Below are 27,542 nucleotides of genomic sequence, written 5' to 3'. Positions count from 1 at the left end.
AGAAATATTGGTGAACTTTGTCTGCTATGTGCACAGGATTGCTCTCCACATTTTTGGTACGGTCCCATGTACTTACCTTAATGTCTTGCTATGATTAAAGTGTACACAGAGACCTAGCTAATGTATGTAGCACTAAAGGACTGACCTGGATTTTCAGTCGTTCATATCTACTCGAGCAGTAAATGACTCCTTCAATCCTGATTGTTATTGATTGCATTATACAGTTGACTCCTATTGACCTGTCTGGTATTCATTGAATGGTCTATTCACCTCTACTACTCTAGACTATAGACTAAACCTTGATCGAACTTAGTCTTTGAACTAGTCTTTGAACTGGTAGTTTAACCCATCAACTATGACATCTCCCAGCGTTAGAACTAGACAGGCTTCCAAGGAAAAATCCAACACTCAGAGTTTAGTGACATCTGTTATTAAAGACATTTTGTTGGATAAAACTTTTCTTGCTCTTGTTGAGAGTCAGGTTTCTAAACAACTATCTGAACTACGTACTGAGGTAGAGAAACAGGAGTCAAGGTTATTTGATCTTGAGGTCAAAGTCGAACGATACACCCATGATATGAACGACATGAAATCCTTGATAGAAACCCAGAAATCAAGTATCAAGAAGCTACAACATGACTTCAATGCCCAGGAACAATATTCTCGCAGAAATTGCCTTCGGTTCTTTGGCTTTCAAGAGTCTCCCCAAGAAGATACAGATGACATCATCATGAAGCTCGCTTCTGAAGTTCTTGGAGTTCAGCTGGCGAGGAACGACATCGAGAGGAGCCACAGGATTACTTCAAGAACTAAATCATCAAGATCTGGAGTGGCTGAAAGCACAGAAAGATCCCATCCTCCACGACAGATAATTGCCAAGTTTGCCTCGTACAGGACCCGCCAGATGATTCTTAGGCAACGTCGGAAGCTCGCTGGAAAGGGGCAGTCGATTCAGGAAGATCTGACTGCTCAAAATGCACAACTTCTCCATGCTGCTAAGACATCTAAGGTAGTGGAAACTGCTTGGTCAGTGGATGGACGAATCTTTGTACTTGTGTCAAATGGTACCACTAAAAAGAAACATCTGATAAAGAACAAAACTGAACTTGAGCAGCTCATTGAACTCAACGCACACTTATCCAGGCTTACTTGAAACAAACTTTGCCTGCATTGACTCACCTCTAAAGCTTACTACACTGTTTTTACTGTTGAAGTCTAAAACTGTTATTGATTTGTTGTACTTTGATTGTTAAGTTTTTTTTTTTTTTTTTTTTTACACTCTCTGCAGCTCCCCACCCTCCCCCGATTTCAATTTTTTTTCTCTCTGTCTATAGAGTATTTCTTTCCCATGTACTTGATTGTATTTGTATTCCTTGTTATTGAACGCTTTTTATGATTAGTAATTTATTCACCTGCAGTAACTGTTCCAAACCTCAATCTCATCATGAAAATGCATTTTGTGATTCCTGCAATACTATATTATTCCCTTTTAACCATTATTTAAGCAATGAAGAATTTGTTTTCTCAATTTTTACTTTCTTTCATTTAGATAAGTCTATTGATGAGGACAATTTTCATGCCTTGGCTATTAATCCTTTTACTTTGAATGAATCTGAGAATGACTATAATGATATAAGTAGCTTTCAATCTCCATTTAATGTAAACAATGCAAACAATGTTTCCTGTAAATATGTATTTTCTGATGAATTTATCCCTAAGTTTCATTCTACTTGTGACAACTTTTCTTTATTACATGTTAATTCCAGAAGTCTTATTCGTAATTTTGACGACTTACAGCTTCTTCTGAAATCTCTAGATTATAAATTTACCGCTGTCGGGATTTCTGAAACATGGTTTCGTGATAATGTTTCAATTGATATGTATAATATTGATGGATATTCCCTTGTTCACACTGATAGAGTTGGTAGAAATGGAGGAGGAGTAGCATTGTATATAAGAGATGGCATTGATTATAACTTGTGCAATATGATATCATTAAGTAAAGATCACTGTGATACTGTTTTTGTAGAAATTAATCAACCAAAAAAGAAATCTCTTGTAGTTGGTTGCATTTACAGAGTACCCAATACTGATATAACTTTATTCAACGAAACACTTTCAAATATTCTTACTGACATTAACTACTCAAAAAAGGACATTTATCTATTAGGTGATTTCAATATTAACTTAATCAATTATAACATTGACAACAAGACAAATGAATTCTTAAATACTCTTTTTTCATGTGGCCTTTTTCCATCTATTAACAAACCTACACGTGTGACAAGGCACTCTGCTACGTTAATAGATAACATTTTTACTAACTGTATTGATATGAACAATAAGTGTGGTATAATTTATTCTGATCTTTCGGATCACTTTCCAATTTTTCATATTACTGACACCAAGTCTATTCCAATTCATTTGCATCATTGTAAGTCACGTATTATAACTGAAGAAAAAATAACAGTTAATCATGTTTTAATACCACAACAATTTGGATTTAGGAAGAACTTTTCTACTGACCTTGGTGTCCTAAATTTATTTAACATAATTTCAAAAGAAATAGATGACGGTAATTTTTGCCTTGGTGTCTTTATGGATCTGTCTAAGGCTTTTGACACCATTGATCACCACATATTGTTAAAAAAATTAGAATATTATGGAGTTCGAGGAATTCCCCTTCAGTGGTTTCTTAATTATTTATTTAATAGAAACCAACATGTGGTGATTGATGGTGTCAAATCTCAACACAGAGACATATCTTGTGGAATTCCTCAGGGCTCTGTGTTGGGCCCCCTCCTGTTTCTTGTTTACATTAATGATATAATTAATAGCTCCCCAATTCTAAACTTTTCATTGTTTGCTGATGACACAACAGTCACATTATCTCATAAAAAAATAAATAATCTTGTCTCATCAGCAAACAATGAATTAAGAAAATTAAATGATTGGTTCGTTTGCAACAAACTGTTTTTAAATTTAGACAAAACAAAGTATATCATTTTTCGAACTCGAGGCAGGAGGGACCCTCCTCATTCTCTAAATATTTTTCTTGGTGTACATAATATAAAACAAGTAAAACATTTTCAATTTTTAGGAGTAATTTTTAATGAACACCTCTCTTGGAAACCACATCTCAATTCAATCTATACCAAAGTTTCAAGATCTATTGGAGTTATTTCTAAAATTAGACATTTTGTTCCCCATTCAATTTTAATTACTCTTTATAACAGTATCATACTTCCTCACTTAAATTACTGTAACATTGTATGGGGTCATACATTCAAAACACACTTGGATAAATTGACAATTTTACAAAAGAAAGCAATAAGACTTATCTCAAATGCTCCTTTTAATAGTCATACAAAGCCTTTGCTTTTACAATCAAATTTATTAACTTTAAAAGATCTGATATCATTAAATTCACTAGTTTTTATGTACAAGCTTAATGCCAAAATCTTACCGCCTCTCTTCAGTGACATTTTTGTTTCAAATTCTCAAATCCATTCTTACAATACCCGTCACAGCAAATGCCTACGCCCTCCACACGTTCGAACATCCATTGCTTTTAATTCATTTAAGACTTACTTCCCCAAACTATGGAATGAAATTCCAAATGATATAAAAAATAGTTCTACTTTATCAAGATTTAGATCTTTATGCAGGAAAATGTTATTTTCCGTTTATTGATCGAATGCATGTGATCTCACATCTTACATTAGTGCTTCACCCCCCCCCTTTTTTTTTTTTTTTTGGCTGCAGGAGTGTTTCTTTTAATTTTGATCTAGGATTTTTACTCTTTAATTTTGTCATTTGTAATGTATTAATGTATCGTGGTGACCCCTTTTATAAGCATTGCTTCTCCGGGGTCTCCGAACCATCTATTTGTTTTTTTTTTCTGATACTTTGTTAATACTGTATATTGTACTGTTTTTATCCTTTTGATGGTTGAATAAATAATTGAATTGAATTGAATTGAATTGAATTGATTTATGATTTTGCCCCCCAAATCTTAAAAAAAGGATCGACGCCCCTGTGTATATATATATATATACATATAGTAAAAAAAAACTTGTATCTCTATTAATATACAAAAGTATTGGCCTCATCGCAATAAAAGGGTTAATACACGAGATTTTGAAATCGCACATAACATGCATAATTTGTGTTACTTTTTGCTTGTTTCTTTATTTAATAAGTTTTTCAATCTCTCTCTATATATGTTTTAGAAAGATTATATGTTTAAATTGATGTATATTTCTGTTATAATGAGATATGTTTAAGTGGACTTCAGGGAATGGTCGTACGCAGCAAGGGAAAGGAGGGGGGGGGGCACATTCGCGATCTGCTGTTGTGAAAAACAATTTTTTTTCCCTTAACATTTCATGAAAACTATGAAAAATTTGCAAATGTGAGATGTGCACCAAATTTTCGAGTCTTGCCCCCCCCCCCGGAAATATTATCTGCGTGTGGTCATGCAAAATTGCATGACTGGAAATCCAACATTTTGAAAAGAGCATTTGACAGGGTCAGACTTTACCCCTTTTTCAACATTTTCTTTTATGGCGCCGGTGAAGTGCAAAAATATGTGCGCCGCTCGGCAGTGCGCCCCCCCCCCCTTTCGCCAAAAGCTGGATCCGCCTATGTGTTGGTCCAGTGGCGACTTCTTAAATACAGAACTCAGACAAAGTAACAATGGAGACAATATTTTAAGGAAATTAGATTTAATTTCAATCTTCAAGTTCAAGTGTTCCTTGGAACAACAATTACATTACTTCAAAACATAAAATATGGAAAAGTATTCAATATAAAACAATCATCAAATCCAACGGAGATCATACCTTGCAATACAATCTAGTAATGCAACCATTAACTATTCCTGATCAATTCATTATATAAATGATCAATATATCTTAATATAACCAAACAGTTTACTGTGTTACTGCTTAAAGTCCATAAGTTCTTTTATTTCTATATCTTCATTTCTTTAAAATATGGAACCTGATCTGAAGAACATCTTGGAAATATTGGAATCAACTCGTTGACCGTCTAACATGGCCGAAGTCCATCGACGTTCGCCTTGACTGACTCAACTTGACTAGTGTAGACTTAACATCATACTGTAGTTTACATCGGGTTTACACCTCTATGCTTGAGAAACGCCTTCACTCAATGGACATCATTAAAACTGTCGACATCAACGTCAACGCCATCTACAGATAATAAAATACCAATGCATAAAATCTACCTATCCCTAACAAAACACAAGCTTCACCTTTATACTATAAATATCTGATATATCACAAGAACAATCAAGAATATTCAGCCTCATGCCATTTCCATAAACATGATAAAACAATTTCTGATTTCTAGTTACATTATGACAAGCAAAAGTTAATACTAAGCAACATCCACTTTGGAAAAGAGCAATTAATATCTTTGACAATTAAGGATAATAATCGAACTTACAAGAATATAATCTTTAAAATGTTTGCAATAATATACCTCAGCTTCAAGTCAAATGACCTTTGTACATTTAATACATAATTTTTCTAGGCGATTTACATTGCTTATTATTACCACGGTCATCTGATCCTGGCATTTTCAAAGTATGTTTTTCTTCACTCCCTGAGACAGGGGTGGCAGAACCTATTTTTATTTGGGGAGGGGTCAAAGCCAAAAAGGCACTTATATATAAAAATGGGCATTTTGGTGCAAACAGATACATGTATTTTCAAAATGAGATTATCAACTGCGTGAAGTAGTTGTGTGTTTTGTAGTTTAAGTGGAGCAAAGCCTTTTAAAGTGATTTCTAATTGATAAGATAGGTATCTTGATTTAGGTTTTACCTCTCAGCGAGAAAGCGTAGCGAACAATCGGTTTTGAAAAAAAAATCAATTCTGAAGTTGAAAAACTTGATTTTTGGTCAATAATGGGGCTAATCACTGTTTAATCACTGTTGCGTGATGTTGCCAGCGCGAACCATGAGCTCAAACTTCTGGACATGTCGTGTAATAAAGTGAAAATTAAATATCCTGAACTGTTTTTGTAATCATGAAAAATATGTGTATCTAACTAAAGAAATAATGCGAGCGCAAAGCGAGAGCTGAAATTTTTAATATACTGACCAGAAAAGGAAGCATTTAAGGAATGCATTTTAAATAGGATACATAACTCACCAATCAAAGTAATGCGAGCGCAAAGCGCGAGCTAAAAAAAAATTGTGATATTCCAACCTGAAAACTGGACATTCTAAGCATTTTTTTATGTGTAAACGGGAATAGAATGAGTACAATAATTGATGCGAGTGCAGAAAGCGAGCCAAAAATTTGTGATATTCCAACCAGAAAACAACATACATTTTTGTAACCATGAACAGGATTAGTACTGTACTAAATAATAATTGATGTAAGCATGATTCAAAATTTGTGATTTTCGAGCCTAAAATGTATTATGTTTACTATTAAAGAAGGTATTTCTTTTTTGAAAAATTTCATTTGAAAAAAAAAAAAATTTCGACTTTGGAAAAAGAGGCATTTTTTGCTACAGGGAATTTTTTTAGGGGGGCAAGAGAGCACAGAGCGCAAGCTGAAATTTTTAAATGCTGACCTGAAAATGAGACATTTTTAGGACTCTTGCCAGTTTTCATGGTTTTTTCTGCTTACAACCACTTTTAAATCTCAACTTTCATTTATTGTATCTTCTACACCTATATTACCTCAAAAAACAGAATAAAGAATACTAACAAAATAAAGTTATATTCAAAAGGATATAAAATAACGGGGCGCACCCCATACCCTTAGTTTGGGGGGGGGGTAGATCTTAATTATTTCTTGAAACATTTAATTAATTATTATTTATTAATAATTATTAATAATATTAATAATTATTAATTACATATTATTATTTTTATTAATTATTATTTCTTGAAACCATATTTACACAAAAACAAATACGTTATTTCCTTGAAACTGTCATGACTGTAGAGAAATGAAATTCACTGTCGAACCATATTATTAAAAAGAAGTAAACATTTTTTCCTTTGTTTTGTCGATCGGAGACACTAGACCCAAAACAAAATGTATACAATTTAGAAAAGATATACTGCCTATCATTATTAACTAATTTTGCAGTATGTTCTGCCTAACCAGCCACCACTATCTTTCTTACGCCCTTACATGTTTCTCCCGTTCTCCTCTCTCTCTCTCTTCCCATTCCTCCTCGTCTGTTTAAAAATATATCAGAACTCCCTCCAAAAAAGAGAGAGAAGAAGAAGTTCCACCACCAAGAATAAACTTAGAATAGGGGGGAAAAGGGAAAGGAAAAGGTGGAGTAAATGTGATATTATTTTCTACACATATTGTCACAATCTATCAAAAAATTAGCTTTTCTTTTAATATAGCAAGAGGGTGAAAATTTTTGTTCGCTCGCTCGCTTCAATCGCTTTCAACTTTTTTGGCAGAAATTTTGTTCTATATGCCATGCTTGGCCCCTCAAAATTTTTGGCTCATCATGCCATTGACATAGCCCATTTGGATATGACAAAATTGAAGACTGTGTTCAAGTTTACCAAATATTTACAGAATATCATTAAGACTTAAAACATTATTGTTGGCCAAAGAAAATAATACAAGGAAAATCCTTATGGAATAGAAATCAACCTTGTTATAAATCGTTCTTTAGAGTTAGCTATGTTTAAAGTATGAAAATTGTTGCGAAAATTGCAGTCGGATCTGTCAGAATTATTCCTGTCATCAAAGCACTATAATCTTGATCATAATCTTTATTACTGTCATTATTATCATTATTATTAATATTGGGGCGATTCCACACTAGAACTTAAAAAATATCATAAATTTCAACACGCTTTCAATAAGTCATATTAAGTAGTGTAATATTTTACTATGATACCTAAATTTTATGAAAATTATGAGTTTTAACCAAAAAGGAAGTTTGATATAGTTTTTTTTGGGGGGGGAAACAATTGAATTTTCAATAATTTTGCTAAATAAATAGTCAAGTACAAACACTGCCTGAAACGATTATTGGCAAAGCACGAGAAGATTGAAAATATTGCGGGTCAGTGGAATAATATATCATTAATGGCTCCAAATAATATCTACATTTCCATGATCCATAATGGGGGCAGCCCTGATTTTTCCGAACCTATTTTTGGCAATGTCCCGTACGACACATGAAAATGCAAAAGTTTTTCCTATAATTTTATTTTTGATGCTGCAATTTCACAATATCAGTTTCTCTATCTTTGACCCATGGGTGATCGATTGATCCCATAAGGATCTAATTACTGCCCTTCATTTTTCAATAATTGTCCCATTAAAAGATGTCCCGTACGACACAGTGTGTGTCGTACGGGACATGTCCTGTACGACACACAATATATACTGCATTTAATTGCAGGATTTGGATTCAGAATATATAAATAGTAGGCCTATTTTAATTTAAGTAATTGATTTGACATAAAGTTAACTGAAAAAGTATTTTTTTTTATATGCATAGAACATGAAGGTGATTCTAACCATTTTATTTGACTTCATGTAGGCGTATTCTTTTGTGAATCCCTTCAGCTAAAGTGGTGATTTTCACTGGTCAGAGCAGGTTAATTTCTTTGTCATTGAGCATTGAAAGAAAACCTTTATAATTGATTCACCTTAGCCTGGAAGATGACTTCCTCTTGCATGCTAATGTGAAATTATTTTAAGATGTAAAAAATATTTACCTATCAATCATCTATTTGGACTTCCCTTGATGATCACTAATTTTTTTATATACAGTATTGAAACTCCTTACTTTTTTCAAGTTGTAAAAAAAATCACAAACCATGTTTTTAAAAAAAAATCTGGAAAATAAGACAAACCATGTGGTTTCATGAAATGCAGAAAGGTTTGAAAAAAGTAGAATCGCATTTTTTTAGAAAAAAAAATATTTTGTGGAATTTCAAGTGACAGTAGTGACATATATCATATATATATACATTTTATATGAAAAATCATAACATTATAGCCCATTATTTACACAAACAGTTTCATTCATTCATTGTTTAAATAGTGTATTGGAAATCATCAATTAATTCACTAATATATAACTTCACACAAAACCTCAAGTTTTTCAGCTCGTCAAAATGTTGTGAACCATTGTACATTTCCCATCATGAAAAAAAAGATAATATATTGCTCGCGATTGTATATATTGAGGTTACTTAATTATCTTGTCCTGAATGACTACTTATTACATGTAAAAGGCTTTTAGGGGCAATGCTCCCATTCTGATTGATAAAAAGTTCATTGTTTTATTCAGGCTGTCCAGTACAACACGCAAGTGTCTGTTCGAAGAAGTCAAAGAGACATAAAGTAAGAACGTTTGGCTTCAATTTGGAGATGTCCCGTACGACACATTTTGAGTGTCCCGTACGCCACAATGTTCTCGAAAATTGTAATTTGCTTTATTTATTCATGGATGTTTATTTTGCTTTCTTTCGTAGATGTGTTTGTTCTTGGGTAATTGAATATCAATTTGAGTTCAGTTTCTATGAAAATTATCTGTCCAACTCACAGACTTTAGAGTACAAACTTAAGGTTTCTAAAAAAGCCACTTTTCTGCGTCCGTACGACAAATTACTATTTTAAATCTGTATTATACAGGATGTGAATTCAAGTCATGTTAAGTCTTGGTTTTCCTAACACTCTGGGAGTACTTGATGATCACCTTTAGTTACTGGAATATTTTTTGTTTTTCTTGTCAAAAAAACTGTCAAATGTTCTCTAAATGTCCCGTACGACACGTATGGAATCGCCCATTGTCATTATCATCATTAGTCATGATTACAACACATTGCCAATAAATAATGTTATTTTTCATCACTGCTGTTTTCTTTGTTACATATGTGATGATAATTCTTGATAATGATGATTTAATAATTACAATTGATGACACTGCTAGTACACTCACTACTGCTGCTGCTACTGTTACTGCATGGTGACTGGTAGTATTGACCATTAGTGTCATTAAATATACAGAACAATTGAAACATTTATAATTAATTATATAAAAACAAATGAAAGAACAAAATAGAAAATGCCTTGAAAAAGCCTAAAAAATGCCTTGAAAATGCCTTGGAATTTCAAGGCTCAAAATCATCAAGGCCAAGGCCCTCCTAAGGCCAAGGCTTGAATGTTCAAGGCTTTGAAAAAATAGGCCTTAAGGCCAAGGCCGAGCATCAAGGCACCACAACACTGCTTGCCATGCGTGCGCTGTGCCCGTTTGATTGCGTGGTTTTCAGTCGGATCAAATAATAATAATAAAATAAACTTTGTCTATTCTACTCTGACGTCACGAACTGTTTTGATCTCCGATTTCATGCATTTTCTGGTGAAATTATGATTAGTCATGTGAAGGGACTCGACCAATTAAATAGCAAAAATAATCAATAAGGGATATAATATTTACTATAACTGGACGTAGAAATATTGCTTAGATATCAATATGTACAAAGCATTAAATTGTACCCGGTAGGAAGGAGTTCCTGAATGCTCCAGCGTCTGATCAGGGTATAGCCGTGCTAGAGCCGGGGTAAGTATAGGCCTATATGCAGCGCTTAGCAACATTTGTATTAAGCGCTATATAAATGTTGCAAATTATTATCTTTATTCAATAGAATTGGAAAAGTACGGAATGAAAATAAAGAGCTAACACATTAGATTCTTTTAAAACTTAGTTTCAAGTGAAAAGAACGATGGAATTCTGCAAAAAAAGAAATATGTCAAGATGCCCGGGGCTTATTGTTTTTGGATAGACCTGTTGACTTTTAGTCCCTGGCTTTTAGTGTGCTATAATTTTAGCTAAATATTAAGAATGGTTTATACATACATACGATGAGTGAAGTTTACTAAAACACATTTCGGGAGTTTAACTCTTTGTTTTATTTAAGGTATTACATACGAAACCAACTTTGAAACGGACAGCGTAGTTCTTTTACGAGTGTGGGTTTGTGTTAAAATCAGTTACCTTCAATCCGTGCGTCATTGAATCCTTACAACACACAATGCCAATACGTTCGTCGTTTTCTAAGTTCTCTGCCGCCATATGGGCTACCGTACTTCGGCACGATTTGGTAACTGTTTATTTTGGTAATTTACCAAATATGCCATAATTATGTTACAGGCCATTGACAGCGAATTTTGGTAACATCTGGGATTATTCGCTCAGTTGTCTGTACTCATTTATTGCATTGAAAAATATACAAAATACCCTGCCCTGTAATTGCACAATGATGGTATTAGACCGGGGGTTTGAGAGTTTGTTCAGCTGATCGGGTACATAAGGTTGATGGCAGGGCCGGATCCAGCCTTCACCAATAGGGGGGGGGCGGCGGAATTTTTTCAGCCACGTTTTCCCCGATCGGCCGCTCAAAGTCGATTTTTATTTATTTCTTTGAAGGGGGTAGTCCTAATAGTCACTGCTTTGCTTTATTCGTATAAATCAACATAAACACATAATCATCTCATAAACCTTATTCAAACTATGCGAGTGCGAAGCGCGAGCTAAATTTTTTAAAAATATATGTATTTTGTCCTAAAATTTGAAAATTCTGGGCAATGTTTGTGATTCTTAACAAGATGTGGATGCATTGCACCTTAATAATTCCTTCGAGCGCAAAGCGCGAGAAGAAATTTTTAATACGTTTTGAACTGATCGAAAAGGTACATGTTATGGACTGCTTGCAGTTAGCCATGAAGACGTTACATATTTTAACAATCAACTAATTCTCCTTAAAGGAAGGAAATTCTAACCACTTTTTGTAATCGTGAATAGAATAGGTATACAAGTAAACAATTGCTGGAAAATTCAAGATTTAGACCTAAAAACAGGACATTATGCATGTTTTGTAAATCATGAAAAGGGTGAGTAATTGGGGATCTTCCTACATTTTTATTTATTTTATTTTATTAAAACATCTTTCAACATGATAAAACCTTAACCAGCTCGCAGGCTGTTTCACATAATGGTTTTGCATAAAGAAAATATACACATATTAAAAGGAAAGATTACAAATAATTAGAAATACATGTTATTATATACAGCAAAACTAAAATACAAATAATGCTAAAAATGATACATCAGAAAAAAAAAGAACTAATAGCAAGATTTATCTCATAGTAAGATAAAGATGTGAAGGAAAAGGAAAGAGGTTTTATATATCGATATGAAGACAGGAATGGGTCTCAATTTAAAGAATTGTAACAATTTAAATACTCATAGGAAGTCATAATAATCGATAATAAGTAGATGTGTATTATTTGGTAATCATGCTAATAATGGCAATACTATAGATATATATGGACAAAAATAGAACAGTTAAATAATTGTTATAGATTTAAGCGAAATTTCTTGTAACGATGTTTGAAACTTTCAACAGAAATGGCATTCTGGATATCTTCCGGGAGTTTGTTCCAAGTTACTGCTCCGGCATATTTAAAGGATTGTTTAAATAGGGATATGTTAGGTTTGGGTAATACTACATTTAGTGAATTTGCATTCCTAGTGTTCATGCCATGGCGATCGAAGTACATTTCAATTTCATTTGATAAGCGGGGAGGGGCAACGCCCCTTATACTCTTGTACATGAGAATTGCCAGAAAATAATCTCGACGTTGGTCAATAGTTTGCCAGGAGAGTTGATTTATCAATGCACTCCCGCTCGCAATTTGATAGTCAGAAATTCCAGATACATATCTGGCAGCTCTTTTTTGCAATTTTTTTAGGGGCAATTTGTAGGCTGCTGGACAGTTGCCCCAAACAGAGATTGCATAGTCTATACAGGGCTGAATTATGCGTTTATATAGGATATTTAGTACATGTGAAGTCAGGAATTTACTCAACTTGCCTAAAGAGTAGATCTTATAGGCAATCGATTTACATAATTCTCTTAAATATACATTCCACTTCAGGTTTTCATCTATCACAATGCCTAAATACCTTATAGACTTTACCTGTTCAATCAGATCATTATTAATGAATACATTTCATGTATCGGATGATCTTAATTTAATTAGTATTGTTTTGGTTTTGCTTGTATTAATGCGTAATCGGTTTCGGTTATACCAGTCATTTAAGGCGTCTACATCTTTCTGTAATTTCTTTGTGACATCTTCCAATTTACTGTCGGAGGCAAATACTACTACATCATCAGCAAATATGCTGCAAGTACCTTCAGTAATACATTCAGATATATCATTAATAAAAATTAAGAACAAAATGGGGGCCAGAACACTGCCCTGCGGTACTCCAATAGAAAGCTTTTTAATATTAGATAATTTTCCTTTGGAAAATACAGCTTCTTATTTTTTCATTATATTCAGTGCGTATTTCATATTCATCAGAAGCCACTGACTTTCTTTTGAGAAAATCTCTAGTGTAGATGAGTTTTATAATGTCAGGGGTCATCCAAGGGCATATTCTATATTTTACTCTTGCTTTTTGATAGGTGCGTGTTCATTACATATTGTCAGAAAAGATTCCTTCCAGGTGTTCCATGTTTCTTCTTTGAATATTGCAGCATTTTCCACAGAAGCAATGAACATATTTACATCGAATGATTTATAGTCACGAAAACGACGACATTTGTGTTGTTTTTTTTTCGGTGGAGAAATCAATGCATGTATATATCATAATAATGGTCGCTCATAGAAATTTCTACTACATCACATATAACATGTTTCTGAGGAATTGAGCTTAATATGTGGTCTATACAGGTTGAAGAAGTCAACGTTACTCTAGTAGGTTTACGTATCATCTGTGTTAAAAGAAATAAATTTTCTAAGAGATTTATGTGATTTTCATGGAGTGATTCATCAACTCTATAATCTATATTAAAATCACCCATGATTACTAAATCAGATGGATCATCGGTTGCCTTTTGAAACACATCCAACATATTGTTAAAGTAATCAGTATTATAGAATCAGGGGTCTATATAGACAACATATTAACAGATCATCAGATAAGGATATTTTTAAGTCTATCCATGTCGCCTTTTGAGATCATCGCGTTGAGTACATGATAATGTGTTTTTAACATAACAAACACCACCTCCACGGCGACCATCTGTTCTATCCCTACGGAAAAGTGCATATCCATCTATTGATACCAGATTGTCACTTAAAGTTTCAGAAATGCATAATACATCAAGATCAATTTTCAGCAAGAGAAATCGCAGTTCTTCTATAGTTTCCCATACATACTACAGGCATTTAAGTGAGCTAGTTTGAGACCATTGTATTTCTTGAGTTTATTTATACATACATCATAATCATTGGAGTCAGAAATTGACGTAATGTTCAAATTTGAGCAAATATCATGATCATCAACATTATCACTAAACTAGTTCTGCGAGAGTTAACTGTCGTTCATCGGCCACCAGTTTCCTGTCGGGTCCGTCCAATCGCGGGGAAACTCCCGGCCGCGGGGTGTACGCCAATGATTGGTCATCCGGTGATCTGTTAAACGTGTGTGTGTGTGTGTGTGTGTATTTGAGTTTTGTCAGACGTGTATCAATCAGATATGATTATTTACGTCTGGGACCGACCTTTAACGTCACCATCCGAAAGACTTCACCATCCGAAACGCGGCTGGTCGTTGTTGTTGAATATGATGGCGCTCTTCAATCTCTCCAGATTATACGCGCCAGTCGCTTTCGTATACGTAGGACGTCGTTGGCAAAGGCGTTCCATACGACGTCAAACCATTGGTGACGATTATATGACATATTAATGTAGATTAGTCACCCATCCACCTATTATATTAGTAGGTCCTACAAGATTAAACATCTTCGAGGAATAACACTTTAATACAAATAGAGAAATTAAATATCGCGCGTGCTAAATGATTGTTCGTGGAAAAGGGCACACCAGCTAACCAATCGGCTACTAGTTAAATATTTATAGAATTTCTTAAAATCTTCGTCAAATAACAATTCAAATGTGAAATCACATAGATTTTTACGTCCTTCTTATTCTTTTGTTTTGTCTTTTCTTAGTTTCTTATTAATAAGAATTATAAATCCTTCTTTCATGTCTTGTGTTTGAAGAAAAAAAAAGACACATATGCACCTAACTGTCAAAACGGTTAGTGGCATGTTATAAAACATAGTAGTTCCCGTGTATAATCGGGATTAATTAACAATTGTTTAAGATTCGGGTCATTCATCTTAAGTTTATTAAACATAACGCGTCTCTCCTTTACATATTTTGAACAAAATAAAACATAATGTTCAATAGTCTCAAATACATTGCACACCTCACAGAGGCATGAAGAGTGCTGTTTAATTTGAAACATATAATAGTTTAATTTGCACTTACCTACTGTGATTTGAGGAAGGAGGCATTCTTCTTTCCGAGAAAAACCTTTTCTATATGCCTGCTTAAAAACATTATCATGAATAGCATATAAAAATCTACCATTTCTAGACGCATTCCAATCTGCTTGCCAGACACCTTTATAAAATGTCATGCGTGAGCATGTAAGTTCATTTATAGTGTTGGTAAAACGATGTCTATACAATTTTTCGCGGCTACTTGGCATTCCTTTCTTGGCAGCTTTATCGACGATCTCATTGCCGTTAACATCACAATGTGAGGGAAACCATTCAAAATTATTACAGATATCTTTCAAACTGAGTTTATGAATTTTAAATAAAATTTCATTAACAATAGTGCATTTTATGAAATATGAATCAATCATATTCAGTGCTGACAAAGAGTCGCAAAAAATTACAACTGAACATGGTTTATTAAAGGAGTCTAACCACTCAAGTGCCTTTAAAATGGCCATGAGTTCCGCTCTCATGATACTTATACATTGGATAACCTGAAATACTTTTTTATTTTATATTGAGGAACATAAAATGCTGCCCCCGTTCTAAAATTTTCTTGTTTGGATCCATCAGTATATATATGTAAATAACCATTCCACACAATTCCAATTCTTTCTAGAACGATATAGATTTCATCTCGGCCGTTAGCATATCCTTTTTTCTAATTATACGATGAGCATAAAATGACACAGGAGGGCGGGACAAACGCCATTCCGGGATTTTTGTTAATAAGTTGTCTTGCTTCTCTACAAGTACCTTATCACTACAGGCTGGAGATTGAAAGGTCTTTCCCCTTCCTTCCATTCGTGTCTGTTCGTATGTTCAATGAAAATTTCTCTACTTGGATGGCATGAAGTGCTAAACAACAAATAATATCTAAATTTATCATTAAACAGTTTTCTCCGAAGATACAACGGTAATTCACCGGTCAAAACTTGTAGAGACTCTAATGATACATTGTATATCGTTCCTGTAATGATTTTCAAAGCTCTATATTGTATAGAGTCAAGCTTTTTCTTAAGAGATGTACAGGCAGAATCATACATTTCACTTCCATAGTCTAAAACAGATAAAATAAGTCCTTTGTATATCATTATCGAAATTTCATACCTATTCCCCCAGGATGTACCCGAAACGCAACGTAATAAATTTAATCTTTTCTTACATTTATCAATAATCGCATTAATGTGGCTAGACCAAGTTAGTTTCGAGATTAACCACATACCAAGAAATTTGAACTGCTCACAATGAGGCAAAACATGCCCAATTATTTTCAAAGTAATATCTTTCTTTTGTTTATTGGTAAAAATTAAAACTACAGACTTTGTGTGAGAAATATTTAATTTCCATTTCCAGCACCATATTTCGAGTTCATGGAGGACTTCTTGCAGCTTATGGCGAACCAGATCTAAGTTTGAGCTAGTAAACCAAATCGCGATATCATCTGCATAACATGATAGTTTTACTCCACTTTCTTTAATCTTTAAGTCATTTAACATCAATGTAAAAATGACAGGACTTATTGAGTTCCCTTGCGGGATTCCGTGCTCGAATACATACTTTTCTGACATACTATTGTTAACTTTCACGTTACAATATCTATTTCTTAAGAAAGCTCTAATAAAGAAAAATAATTTTCCACTTATATCTAACATTGACAATTTTTTCAAGAGACCTCCTTTCCATAACGAATCATACGCCTTTTCCAGGTATAGAAAAACTGCCACGGTATATTTTTTCTCCTTCAATGCTAAATGAACATCTGTTTCAAGCCTGACTAAATGATCTTTGACACTACGATATTTGCGGAATCCTGATTGAAGTGGGTTTAACGTTTTCTTATTATCTAAAAACCAATTCAGACGGTTTTTAATCATTTTCTGCATGACTTTAATCAGGGTCGATAATAAAGAAATAGGTCTATAGGACGACACTAAACTATGATCCTTTCCAGGTTTCAAAATAGGTATTTGAACAAATTCATACCACTGACAAGGGAAATGTGAAGTTTTCCATATGTCGTTGTACAGATCTAATATGACATCAAGCGCTATTTGGGGTAAGTTTTTTTAACATAATCGCATGAATATCATCCTTACCTGGCGCTGAGTTTTTCAAATCTTGGAAAACACTCTTCATTTCATTCATGTTAAAATCGTCATTAATGCAGTCATCATTCGACATTTCTTTACATAAATTATCTTTGTGCTCAGTAGAGGAGTAATGCCGTAGATGGCGTATGATATTTCGAGCATATAGGCGACGATACCGCTCCTATTCAGATGAATGCCGTCTCAGTCAGACTGCAGGTCCCAAGAAAGTGGCTTCTTTCATCCAAGTGATATTCATGACTTGAGATGTTTTGCATATTTAATGAGCTTGATGCGGACCAAAACACCTCTTTTCAATCGGTCATTGCTGCTCTAATTGTGCATCGAATTTCATGAATTTGGTACCATTGTAAAGAAGAAGAATCATTCTTTCAGGTCATGTGTTTGGATTTATTCAAAGATTTTGTAATATAGGTTAAAATTTTGATCTAAAATATGCTACAAAATAAATATTTTCACCTGACAAAAGCTGCTATTTTCACACTTTATTTTTGTTTGAGCCCAAATGATTTTTATATCATGATAAAGCTGAATATGCTTTGAAATGATATAGGTTTCAAAATAAGAATTGGTTTAATCGGGTCAAGATCACACTTTTCATTTGCCAAGTACATAAAACAGTTTGAAAACAAGAATACTGCACTCTGATTGGTCAAAGAGACCACACAATGGCAAATTCCAACGGTCCCAGTGCCTGGGTTCGTGGGAAGGTCACACTTCCCATGTGGTAATCTCCTCAAATACCCCGCGCCTGTTGTTCTGTGAACCTTATCCAGCCAATCAGAACTCTGGATTTCTTGCAAGTACAAAATTTCAGAAATCTCGTCTTGTACCTTGGTGGGAAAAGTGTGATCTTGACCCGATTAAAAGGTGCCGCATATCAAGAGTGGCATTGTGAGAAAGTACAGAAGTTCAGCTTTATGATGATATAGATATCATTGAGGCTCAAAATAAAAAGTTTTGCACAATTTGCAAAAGAAAACAGAGGAAGAAAATTCAGTTTTGAGGCACATTTTCAGGCCAGAAATTTACTTATTGAACAAAACGTTGTATACAAAATAAATGACCAATATGAAAGAGTAACTTTTACTCTACCTGGTGGTGCAATAGAATTTCATTTAACTTGAGGTTAAAACAGGTAAATTCTTAGAGAAAGAAAATCTCACAAATCATGAGATTTTGCAAGGAGGAGGATTCAGCCGCGAGATGATTTGGATGAATCTGGCCTTTTTGCTCATTAGCATAGGGACCTGCGGTCTGACTGCGTCTGACGAGAGATGAATGTGCGGATCGCGTCATTGTCTATGATCGACCATCCGCGTTGATTGGCCAAAAGTTTGATGTGGGCGTTAACTTCGTCAACTCTTTGGCGTTGGCTGGGGGATTCACCATATCGATGTATGATGGTCGATAATTGCCACTTTTCGCAATCATCACGGACGCTAATATTAGGGTCCCATAACACAAAAGTTGACGCTTAATCATACACTTGATTTTTAAGATTGATTGTACATTATAGTCAAAAGAATCAAACGTAGAAAACTGCCCTACAATCAATGCTAAGATTTGTGTTACAGAGGGGTTACAGGCCCTACAGATCTGCATTTCGTGTGTAAAATTCTTTCCCGCGACACCCGCGCGCCATACATGCATGTATTACGACTGATGGCTGGAGATATTCGAAATGCAGGACCTAAAATAGAATATGACATGGATAAGAAAGTGTTTTTTCAAACAAATCGAGTACATATTGAGTGAGGAAAAACTTACTAAATTAAGGCTTAGATATAGATCATTACAGTCCATCGAATCAATATTGCATTTATTGTGGATTATTGGTGGATCTCTGGCAATTGATTCCATGGGTCAGATCACCTCTCTATCCGAACCCATTTCGCATATGAACACAGCGTATGCAGGCGCGGATCCAGGAGGGGGCCGAGCCGGCCCCGGCCCCCCCCTATTTTTTGACAACCTGCAGAAAAAGTTTACTATAGGAAAAACACTAAAGAAAAGTAGGAAAGAGGTATCATACCCAGGATGTGTAATTTACAACCTCGTAACGGCCGGCCCGACCCCGAAAGGAAAGAAAAAAGGGTGAGGGGAAGAATTGGAAAAAGAACTTTATATAAAAAATTTCGCTCGCGATTCGCGCTCGCATTGCATGTGCCAATGAATCACATTCAAGAGGATTAAATGACACTTATATATGCAGATCTGAAATCAATTTGCACACAATATTTTAGCTCGCACCTCACACATCAAACAAATTGTTTATATCAAAATTTTCAGCTCGCGCTGCGCGCTCGCATTGTTTGATTTGTGATTTACCTATCCTCTTTGGAAATTCTTACCAAAATTTGTCAAAATGCTCCTTTATCATGTCAGTATATAAAAAATTGAGCTTGTGCTTCGCGCTCGCGTTTAATTGTTTGAGACACACAGCTTTTTCTGTATTTAAATAAAAACGCGCTTAGACTGTCAGTTTTCAGGTCGGAATATCAAAAATTTTGAGCTCGCGCTTCGCACTCTCATTATTTAATTGGTGATACTTGTATCCTCTTCATTAATCACTAAAAACAGTCCTAATTGAGTCCCTTTTCACGTTACTATGATAAAATTTCGGCTCGCGCTTCGCACTCGCATTGTTTAGTTGGATACTTATCTTTTTCATGATTATAAAATTTCCTCAGAATCTTCAGGTCTAAGGACATAAAATATCAAAGAATTTGTGCTCGCGCTTCGCGCTCGCATTATATATTAAGACCACATGATATACCTTATCTTGTTTATAACAATAAAAACTAACATATACTTAAAACTTCAGTCTCTAGTTAGGACTACCCCCTGAACCCCCCCCCCAAAAAAAAAAATCAGATTATAGCTGCCAATCGAGAAAAATTTTGATGAAAATATTTTTCGGCCCCCCCTATTGGCGAAAGCTGGATCCGCCCCTGGTACTATGCAATACGTTTGCATGCGGGTTTCTTTTGTTTATTTTGTTCACTCTTTCTACACAAACGATACGCCTCTAGCACACGATGTAAAGGGTATTATGTTTTACTTTCCCCAGAAATGGGGGTTAGATTCAAATTCCGGGGGGACCACTTCCATTGATGAGTGGATACCAGGCACGACCATGGGGTTTCGAAAAGTACCCTAAACGAGGGAAGCAAGTCTTTTCCAGATTATGAAAATGCATCTTTTAACAATTATTCGTCTTCTGAAACCCTACAAGTATTGGAAATATATCCCTTTTTTCAGTATTTTAATCATCGTTTTTGACACCTTTATAACGTTACATAGGCCTATACGTAACGTACTTACCCACTCTTTCCCTTTTTACGCGTTGTTGCGCCTGGTATCCACCCTTCAATGAAAGTGGGCCCCCCGGGCGGCCTCTCAAGCTCTGGGAGGAACCAAATGTGGATTTGGAAAGTCGTCCTAAATCGGATATATCGCTGTTACCATAGTAGCAACCAGAATTTTGCACACGAAACGCAAATTGAATGTTTCCGTTCCAGATGCGAAACAAAAAAAAATCTCATGTCACACAATTTGCATTGCAGGACAAAGTTTTAAGACCATGACGACGGGCCCAAAAGTCTCTTCTAAAATCAACTAACGTCGTAAATAAGCGTTCGCGTTCTTCCAACGAAAGGTCGGGAATGGGAGCTTAGGGACGTCACAGAGGGTGATAATTTCATCACACAGGGATGATAATTTTGCAATAATCACGTCATTGTTATCACTAGGTATATTATTTGTTCCAAGGTGTAGAATCACTTCATCCGGAGGACTAGGCGTTGTGAGGTCACAGATGGTGTCATAAGCACTTTCAATTTTGGCTTCTGGTAGAGATTTACATTTGATCCTTCGACGTTTTGACAGCTTTTTCGGCTGTATGTATTTGATCAATGCCTTCGCATAGCGCGAGCGAAAATTTCATATAGTGACAATTTTTTCCCCCAAGTCTTCCCCTCATCTTATTTTATTCACTCGTCTTCCTCCTCGTTTTTTTTTTCTCCTCTCATTTTCCTCCTTTTTTCCCCTTTTTTTAGGGAGGGGGCCCTCGCCCCCTGGATCCGCCTATGGGTGAGGATTCGGGTTGTTCCAGGGTTCTATGCTTCAGAATCATGTGACGGTGACGATGAACTGAGAGGAAAGTTGGATTCGAAGTTGGGTTTCGCAGGAACAAAATATCAGGGAACCGACCAAGGATTGCATCACGAAGCGTTTTGTATCTTATGGAAAAGGCGCTATAGAAATATCAATAATTATTATAACCCCGACTTCCAAAATGAAGACTATTCCAGAGTGTGGGCTACACAAGGAAATCTATGTCAAATATCGTATTTTCATACTACTTGATGGCTGCATAGGATGATCCAATACTAATCATTATAATTTTACTTCTTTCTTTCGCTCTTCATAATTTCTGAGGGGTGATTATCCCCCCCCTCGTTACAAAATATCCTAAGTCACCCAAACATCAAGCTGAATTGAATGAATGCAGAAACTAAGAGTTATAATGAAAATTTCATCAATTCAGGACTGCTGAAAGAAAGAATAATGACTATGCAAATCTTGGTCGATGTGCAAATTAAAGTCGATGGCATCACACATTCAATTTTTTGTTTATGTTTTTATTAATGAAATATGATTACAAAAATGACAACGAATGAACTTCTCGATTGTCTCAAGCAGCAATATGGCAATAACACTCGTTCAGAAAGCAATATGTGCATGGAAAGTGAATGACGTCAACGACCTTTTCATCACAATCCTCCTTTTTTTATGACGCTACCAACCCCGGAAACTATTGCACCTGTATTATCATGATTATGCTGAAATATCTTTAGTCCTCTTCGAACAGTCAAGAGCATGAATAACATATGATGATAATGTTCTGATCGCGTAATAAATGACCTCTACTCCCTCTCTAATCTTGACCGTGCTCTCTTCTTACTTCGTACCGAATCAACGAAGATGTAAATCAAGATGACCATGCAGATCCCGGCAAGACTGATACCTAAGATGCGAAAGACAACCCGGTATGAACCGAACATATTGTACAGGAAACCTGTTATAAAAAGAGAAAAGGTAAATAGCATTACGTTACCAACGATACACGAAAGCCTGTCACTATTAGCAGTGAATGATGGTATTAACTTTGATGATGATTTGAAATGATAATGATAAAATAATAATAATAATAACAAATAACAATAATGATAATAACGATTAATACGACTACTACTACTACTACTACTACGACTACTATACTACTTCTACTACTATAGTACTACTACTACTACTGCCACTACTACTACTACTACTACTACTAATAATAATAATAAAGAAAATGAAGCAAGAACGGTAAAAGATCATCTGGAAAATTGTTTTTGTAAGTTTGTATATTCATATTACCAAAACAGTTGCATCAAATTAGTGAATATATGTAAAATACTTTTTACATGAGAATGCTTAAGAAACCTCTAAATTGCATCGGTAATATTTTTCAAGCATTCTTAACAAATTCCATGAGAACAAATCTGATTATCAATTTCATGTTTATAAACTTTATTAGAGTTTCGTAATCATTCCATTGTTTAAAAAATAGTGATATATCTGGCTGCCACGAGGGTGGAGAAAATTAATGTTTGGCATTTGTTCCTTTCAAGGACGGACAATTTTTATGTACATGGTCATTAATACGATAGGACTATTTCCCTTTAATTAATTGGCTTTATTATGAAAAATAATGATAAACCTTCTTACACCAGCAAGGGAAAAGTAACGAATATCGTAGATATGAAAATATGGATGAATTTAAAAATGTCCGCCATGACACTGGTTTTGAGCACCCAATAAATTGCTGTGATCCAAGTGTTTTCTTGTATTTTAAAACTTGAGAATCGGTTTAATCTTGTACAAGACATTACTCCCCCTGGGTGCATGCGCACTCCTCAATACACCCCCCCCCACTGTATTACTGAATGCCCTCTCCTCTGCCCAATGATCAAGTATTCATCTTTACCTGCGAGCAATCCTGAGATAAGATATGCAGTTCCGCACAGCATCAGAGAGCACGCCATGGCCGTAGGAAAATTCTCCTTTTGCACTTTCAGTGGGAAAGTACCGAAGAGTGCAGAGTAGGAAGCGTAAAATCCAAAGCCGGCAACGAAGGAAATACTTAACAAGTATGTCAGAGACGAGTTGATAGGATAGGCTAGGAGTGCGAATGATGATACTGCGAGATTGAATGTCAGGAGGTGCGTGGTCAGTAATGGATGCTTGTAGAGGACTGCGATAAGTAAAAGTCGTCCCATGATACCCCCAACGGAACCCATAACCAAAAGATAGGCGGCTTTATATTTAGTCAATCCTTCGGATATTCCATAAGAGAAGAGAAACACTTCCCAGCAGCAGTATGATATATCGAACAAAACTTGACAGGGAAGCAACAGAAATGTAAAAACACATTCCTTCTTCGCGAAGCTGAACATATCATGTACCACATTACATATTAAGTTGTAAGCTGAATGCAGGAGATTCCGCGTTTCATTTGGTTCATTCGACCTAGGGGACATAAAATCTGCATCTACTGTGATTCCTTCACTCTCAGGTTGGTTGGCACTGTCCATCTCATAGCTACCTGATTTAAGCGGATCAATTTCACAGTCACTAACAACATCTTGATCAAACCCATGCCTCACCGGTTGCTTCAAAATATTCGTGGATAAATCAGTGGAGTCTGATGGGAATATCTCATTCCGAGTCTGATTGGCACTGTCCGCAGTACTGCTACAATGTGGCTGAAGCGGCTCAAATACGCCATCTTTAGTATCGTCCTCTCGATTACCATTATCTTCTTCAAATCTACCCTCTGAATATCGTGGAGGTCGCAATGTGGCTGCCATAGGTACCCCGTGAAAAACTATAGCAGTCAGGATCAATAAACATCCCCTGAGTCCATAGGCATCGAAACACTTCAAGGCCAGGAACGGCATTAAAAAATTCCCGAGGTGGTCACCCAGATGGGTAATTGTTGTAGCTAGTCCAAACCCTTCTCCGAAGTGCTGATGAAGGATTTCACTTGATATCTGCCTCCATGGCGAAAGGCAAAGACCTAGGACAATAAAGTGTACATCGAAATAATGCATTAACATAGATTACGTATGAAGAAAAAAATTGAAATGGGTTTAAAAAGGATATCTAAACAACAGCACGTGTTGCTGCTTTTGTTGATAACGCGTGCCGGCCTTGACGAATCATGAAGGAACTTTCTTATAGACGTAGAATCTAATATACAATGCAACATCCAAATTCACAAGTTAGTCCCGAGACGTGAGTGGTCTCTTAAGTTGCGATGATGTTAGTATTCAGCCGGTCTCTGCGTTATCTTCGCAATATAAAAGACTCATATTAGTCATAATAGTCTCTAGCAACATGAATATATTACAAAGACGTAATACCTGCTTGAAAAGAAAGAGCAAAGAACGAATTGGATCCGTTGGAGACTAGACTCACCGACTGGTTGTCAACTTGCAGCTCGGAACTGGCATCCCTTCCTGAGTCATGATCCTTTTTTATTACCTGTTACACACTAAGAAATTCGGATTCAATTTTACACCCCTAGGGGTGCACAGGCTTGTCCCTATACGAGTACCCCTAGCGGTGCACACGTACACCCCACCTAAAATGCCAAAAAATTGTCGAGACTTCTGGTCCATTCCCTCTCTGTATCGATTTTTTAGTTACCTTAGTTGGGCATCGAACTCACCTCGTAATCTGTAATCAAGATTCTTCCCGCTATGCCAGCGAGAAGCGCTGAGACTGGATGAGGTCTCTACAGCGACATGAGTCGATTCTTTTTTTACTTGTTCTGATGGTTGTGATTCAAGTAGCTCTATTTACTGTTTCTCCAAATGTATACGTAATCAATTAAATGTATTTTTGAAACAATTATCATCACATAAATATTAAATATTTACCAAATCATTTCACTAGTGGTGTTAGTGTAATGTTATTTCGGGTAATCTTCGATCACAAATCTTTATCTATACCATACGTCTATCAGCGAGACTGGTGGGGTGCACGCAAAGAGTACAGGGGTGTACAACAGACACGAACTCTCGCATAAGAGCTAACTTGCACCTCGATGGTATTAAGGGGTGTACGCACGTATCGTACACCCCATTTGCATCGGGATTTCTTAGTGTGTACAGTACCATCAGTCCATTAATGTATGTGTAATGTAGCACAGATATATCATTAAGCATGACTGTGTAAGCCTAGAACTTGTTCAACTATCAATAACAAGAACAACATTAAGAACAAAAAATATACCGACTACATTCACTCACTTGTGAAAAATAGGGAGCAACCAAAAAGAGTGGCTGTTTTGCTGAATGTTCCTGCGAGGAGCGAGATTGTCGACAGAAAGCAGCTTACCGTTGGGACCAGACGATTACCAAACTTCCGACCGAAAAAGAGGCTGATCGGACCTGGGGAGAGAGCAGAGAGTAATTGCTGTCTTTTACTATTGCTTTTCATGTCTTCAGGATCGCTAGAGGGAGGCGAAGAAAATCAAGACGGTTCTCCCCATGATAAAACCCATTATAAACATTTCAATGATACGGGAAATACGGGAGATTAGACTTAACAATAACAATTATCCGAGATATTGCTTCATGATCCCTAAGAAGTCGATGCGGGCGGGGGGGGGGCGAAAATTTACTTGTGTTTCTATAACTTTTCGGACTTTTCATCTTTCCGTAATAACATCATTAATGACAATGATAATAGCTGGATTTATAAGGCGCCTGATGATACAAAGCGCTGTTATTATCATCCCGGCTTTAGCTGCGCTGCCCATGTATAGGCGCTCAAGCATTCGAGAATTTCTTCCTACCGGGAACCCATTCACCTTATACCTAAGTTAAGTGCAGAATTCTGTGGGTAAATTTCTTGCTGAAGGAAAACACGCCATGGCTGGGATCGAACACACGTCCTTCAGATTGAAAATGAGAGTCATAACTACTAAACCCCGACGCCCCCGTATCACCAATGAAACGTTTTTGGAGTCTTTGAATGAGACTACAAAACTTTGACTTGTATTTTGTTCAAAGTATTACCTCAGTTTATATTTTAAAAAATCACATTAAGTTTGCCTAAATCGTGATTCGAACCCGCAACTTTCGCCATTGTAAACACAAGAGTTATCACACTATGCCAAGCTGACGAGTCGTTTACCGTTTTCAGTAACTTCATAGCGTCTTTATATACGCCCCTTTACACCAACGCAACGTCTATACAGTCCTCGCTACGTCAACGAAAAATGGCCATGACGCAGTGAGCACTGCGTACTGAGAGCGTATCGAGAATTGTAGCATTGTTTGCATGATCTCCCGAGACCCATTTTCCGCTACGTGGACTCTCAACATATCCAAATAAAAGTAGCAGGAGCGCCATCTGACCAGTGCGTTGTAATGACGCAGTAAGGATCTACTTAGCGCGGAAAGTATGTTTTAAAATAAAGATTGACATTACAGTGCTCCATTACATCTAAAGGCGACCGCACACCTTACGACTGGTCTGCGACCCGATTTTGGAACAAATCGCATTTTGCTCATTTTCTGAAGATGTGAATGGAACATATCATTTCATTTGAGGTTAAAATTAATTGAAATAATAATATTATAACAATTTTGAAAGATTGCAAGTCCTTATTTTGGAGTAAAGTCCAAATTAGTTTCAAATCGCAGCCAATCGTACGACTGCTATGACGTCATTACGACTAGATATTAAATTCGCTTTTATTCTAAGAAGGATGACAGCATAGTCACGAATTTTATCATAGGTATTCGTACGATGATTTAGAACATTACACAGTAAGATATTCCAAGTCCCAATATCAGCATCAAATTCTATTACATTTTATTCTGAAATTGGGTCGCAGACCAGTCGTAAGGTGTGCGGTGGCCTTAATACATATGTTAGGATTGGTTTCATCAAATATTTCTACCATATCT

At 35.8% G+C, this 27,542-nt stretch overlaps 1 protein-coding gene across 1 annotated transcript; it reads right to left on the bottom strand.

Annotated features, from left to right (window-relative positions):
• Nucleotides 1-20,509: 20,509 nt before the first annotated feature.
• Nucleotides 20,510-26,009, bottom strand: LOC129262004 (uncharacterized). The gene is made up of 3 exons (XM_064096726.1): nt 25,875-26,009; nt 23,546-24,637; nt 20,510-22,588 (listed from the first exon to the last, which is right to left on the bottom strand). Exons 2-3 carry the CDS (start codon nt 24,516-24,518, stop codon nt 22,437-22,439), a joined length of 1,125 nt encoding a protein of 374 aa, XP_063952796.1. The 5' UTR covers nt 24,519-24,637; nt 25,875-26,009; the 3' UTR covers nt 20,510-22,436.
• Between the last annotated feature and the right edge of the window lie 1,533 nt (nt 26,010-27,542).

Source organism: Lytechinus pictus, chromosome 1, assembly GCF_037042905.1.
Source record: "Lytechinus pictus isolate F3 Inbred chromosome 1, Lp3.0, whole genome shotgun sequence".
Taxonomy (NCBI): domain Eukaryota; kingdom Metazoa; phylum Echinodermata; class Echinoidea; order Temnopleuroida; family Toxopneustidae; genus Lytechinus; species Lytechinus pictus.
This window is presented reverse-complemented; position numbering and strand designations above follow the sequence as displayed.

Bases quoted from the DNA above. Each gene is read 5' to 3' on its own strand.
- LOC129262004 (XM_064096726.1), bottom strand. From the start codon at position 24,518: ATGCCGTTCCTGGCCTTGAAGTGTTTCGATGCCTATGGACTCAGGGGA. The intron at 22,589-23,545 runs GTAAAGATGAAT...TTTTTATAACAG, and splicing joins TATCTCAGGATTGCTCGCAG to GTTTCCTGTACAATATGTTC.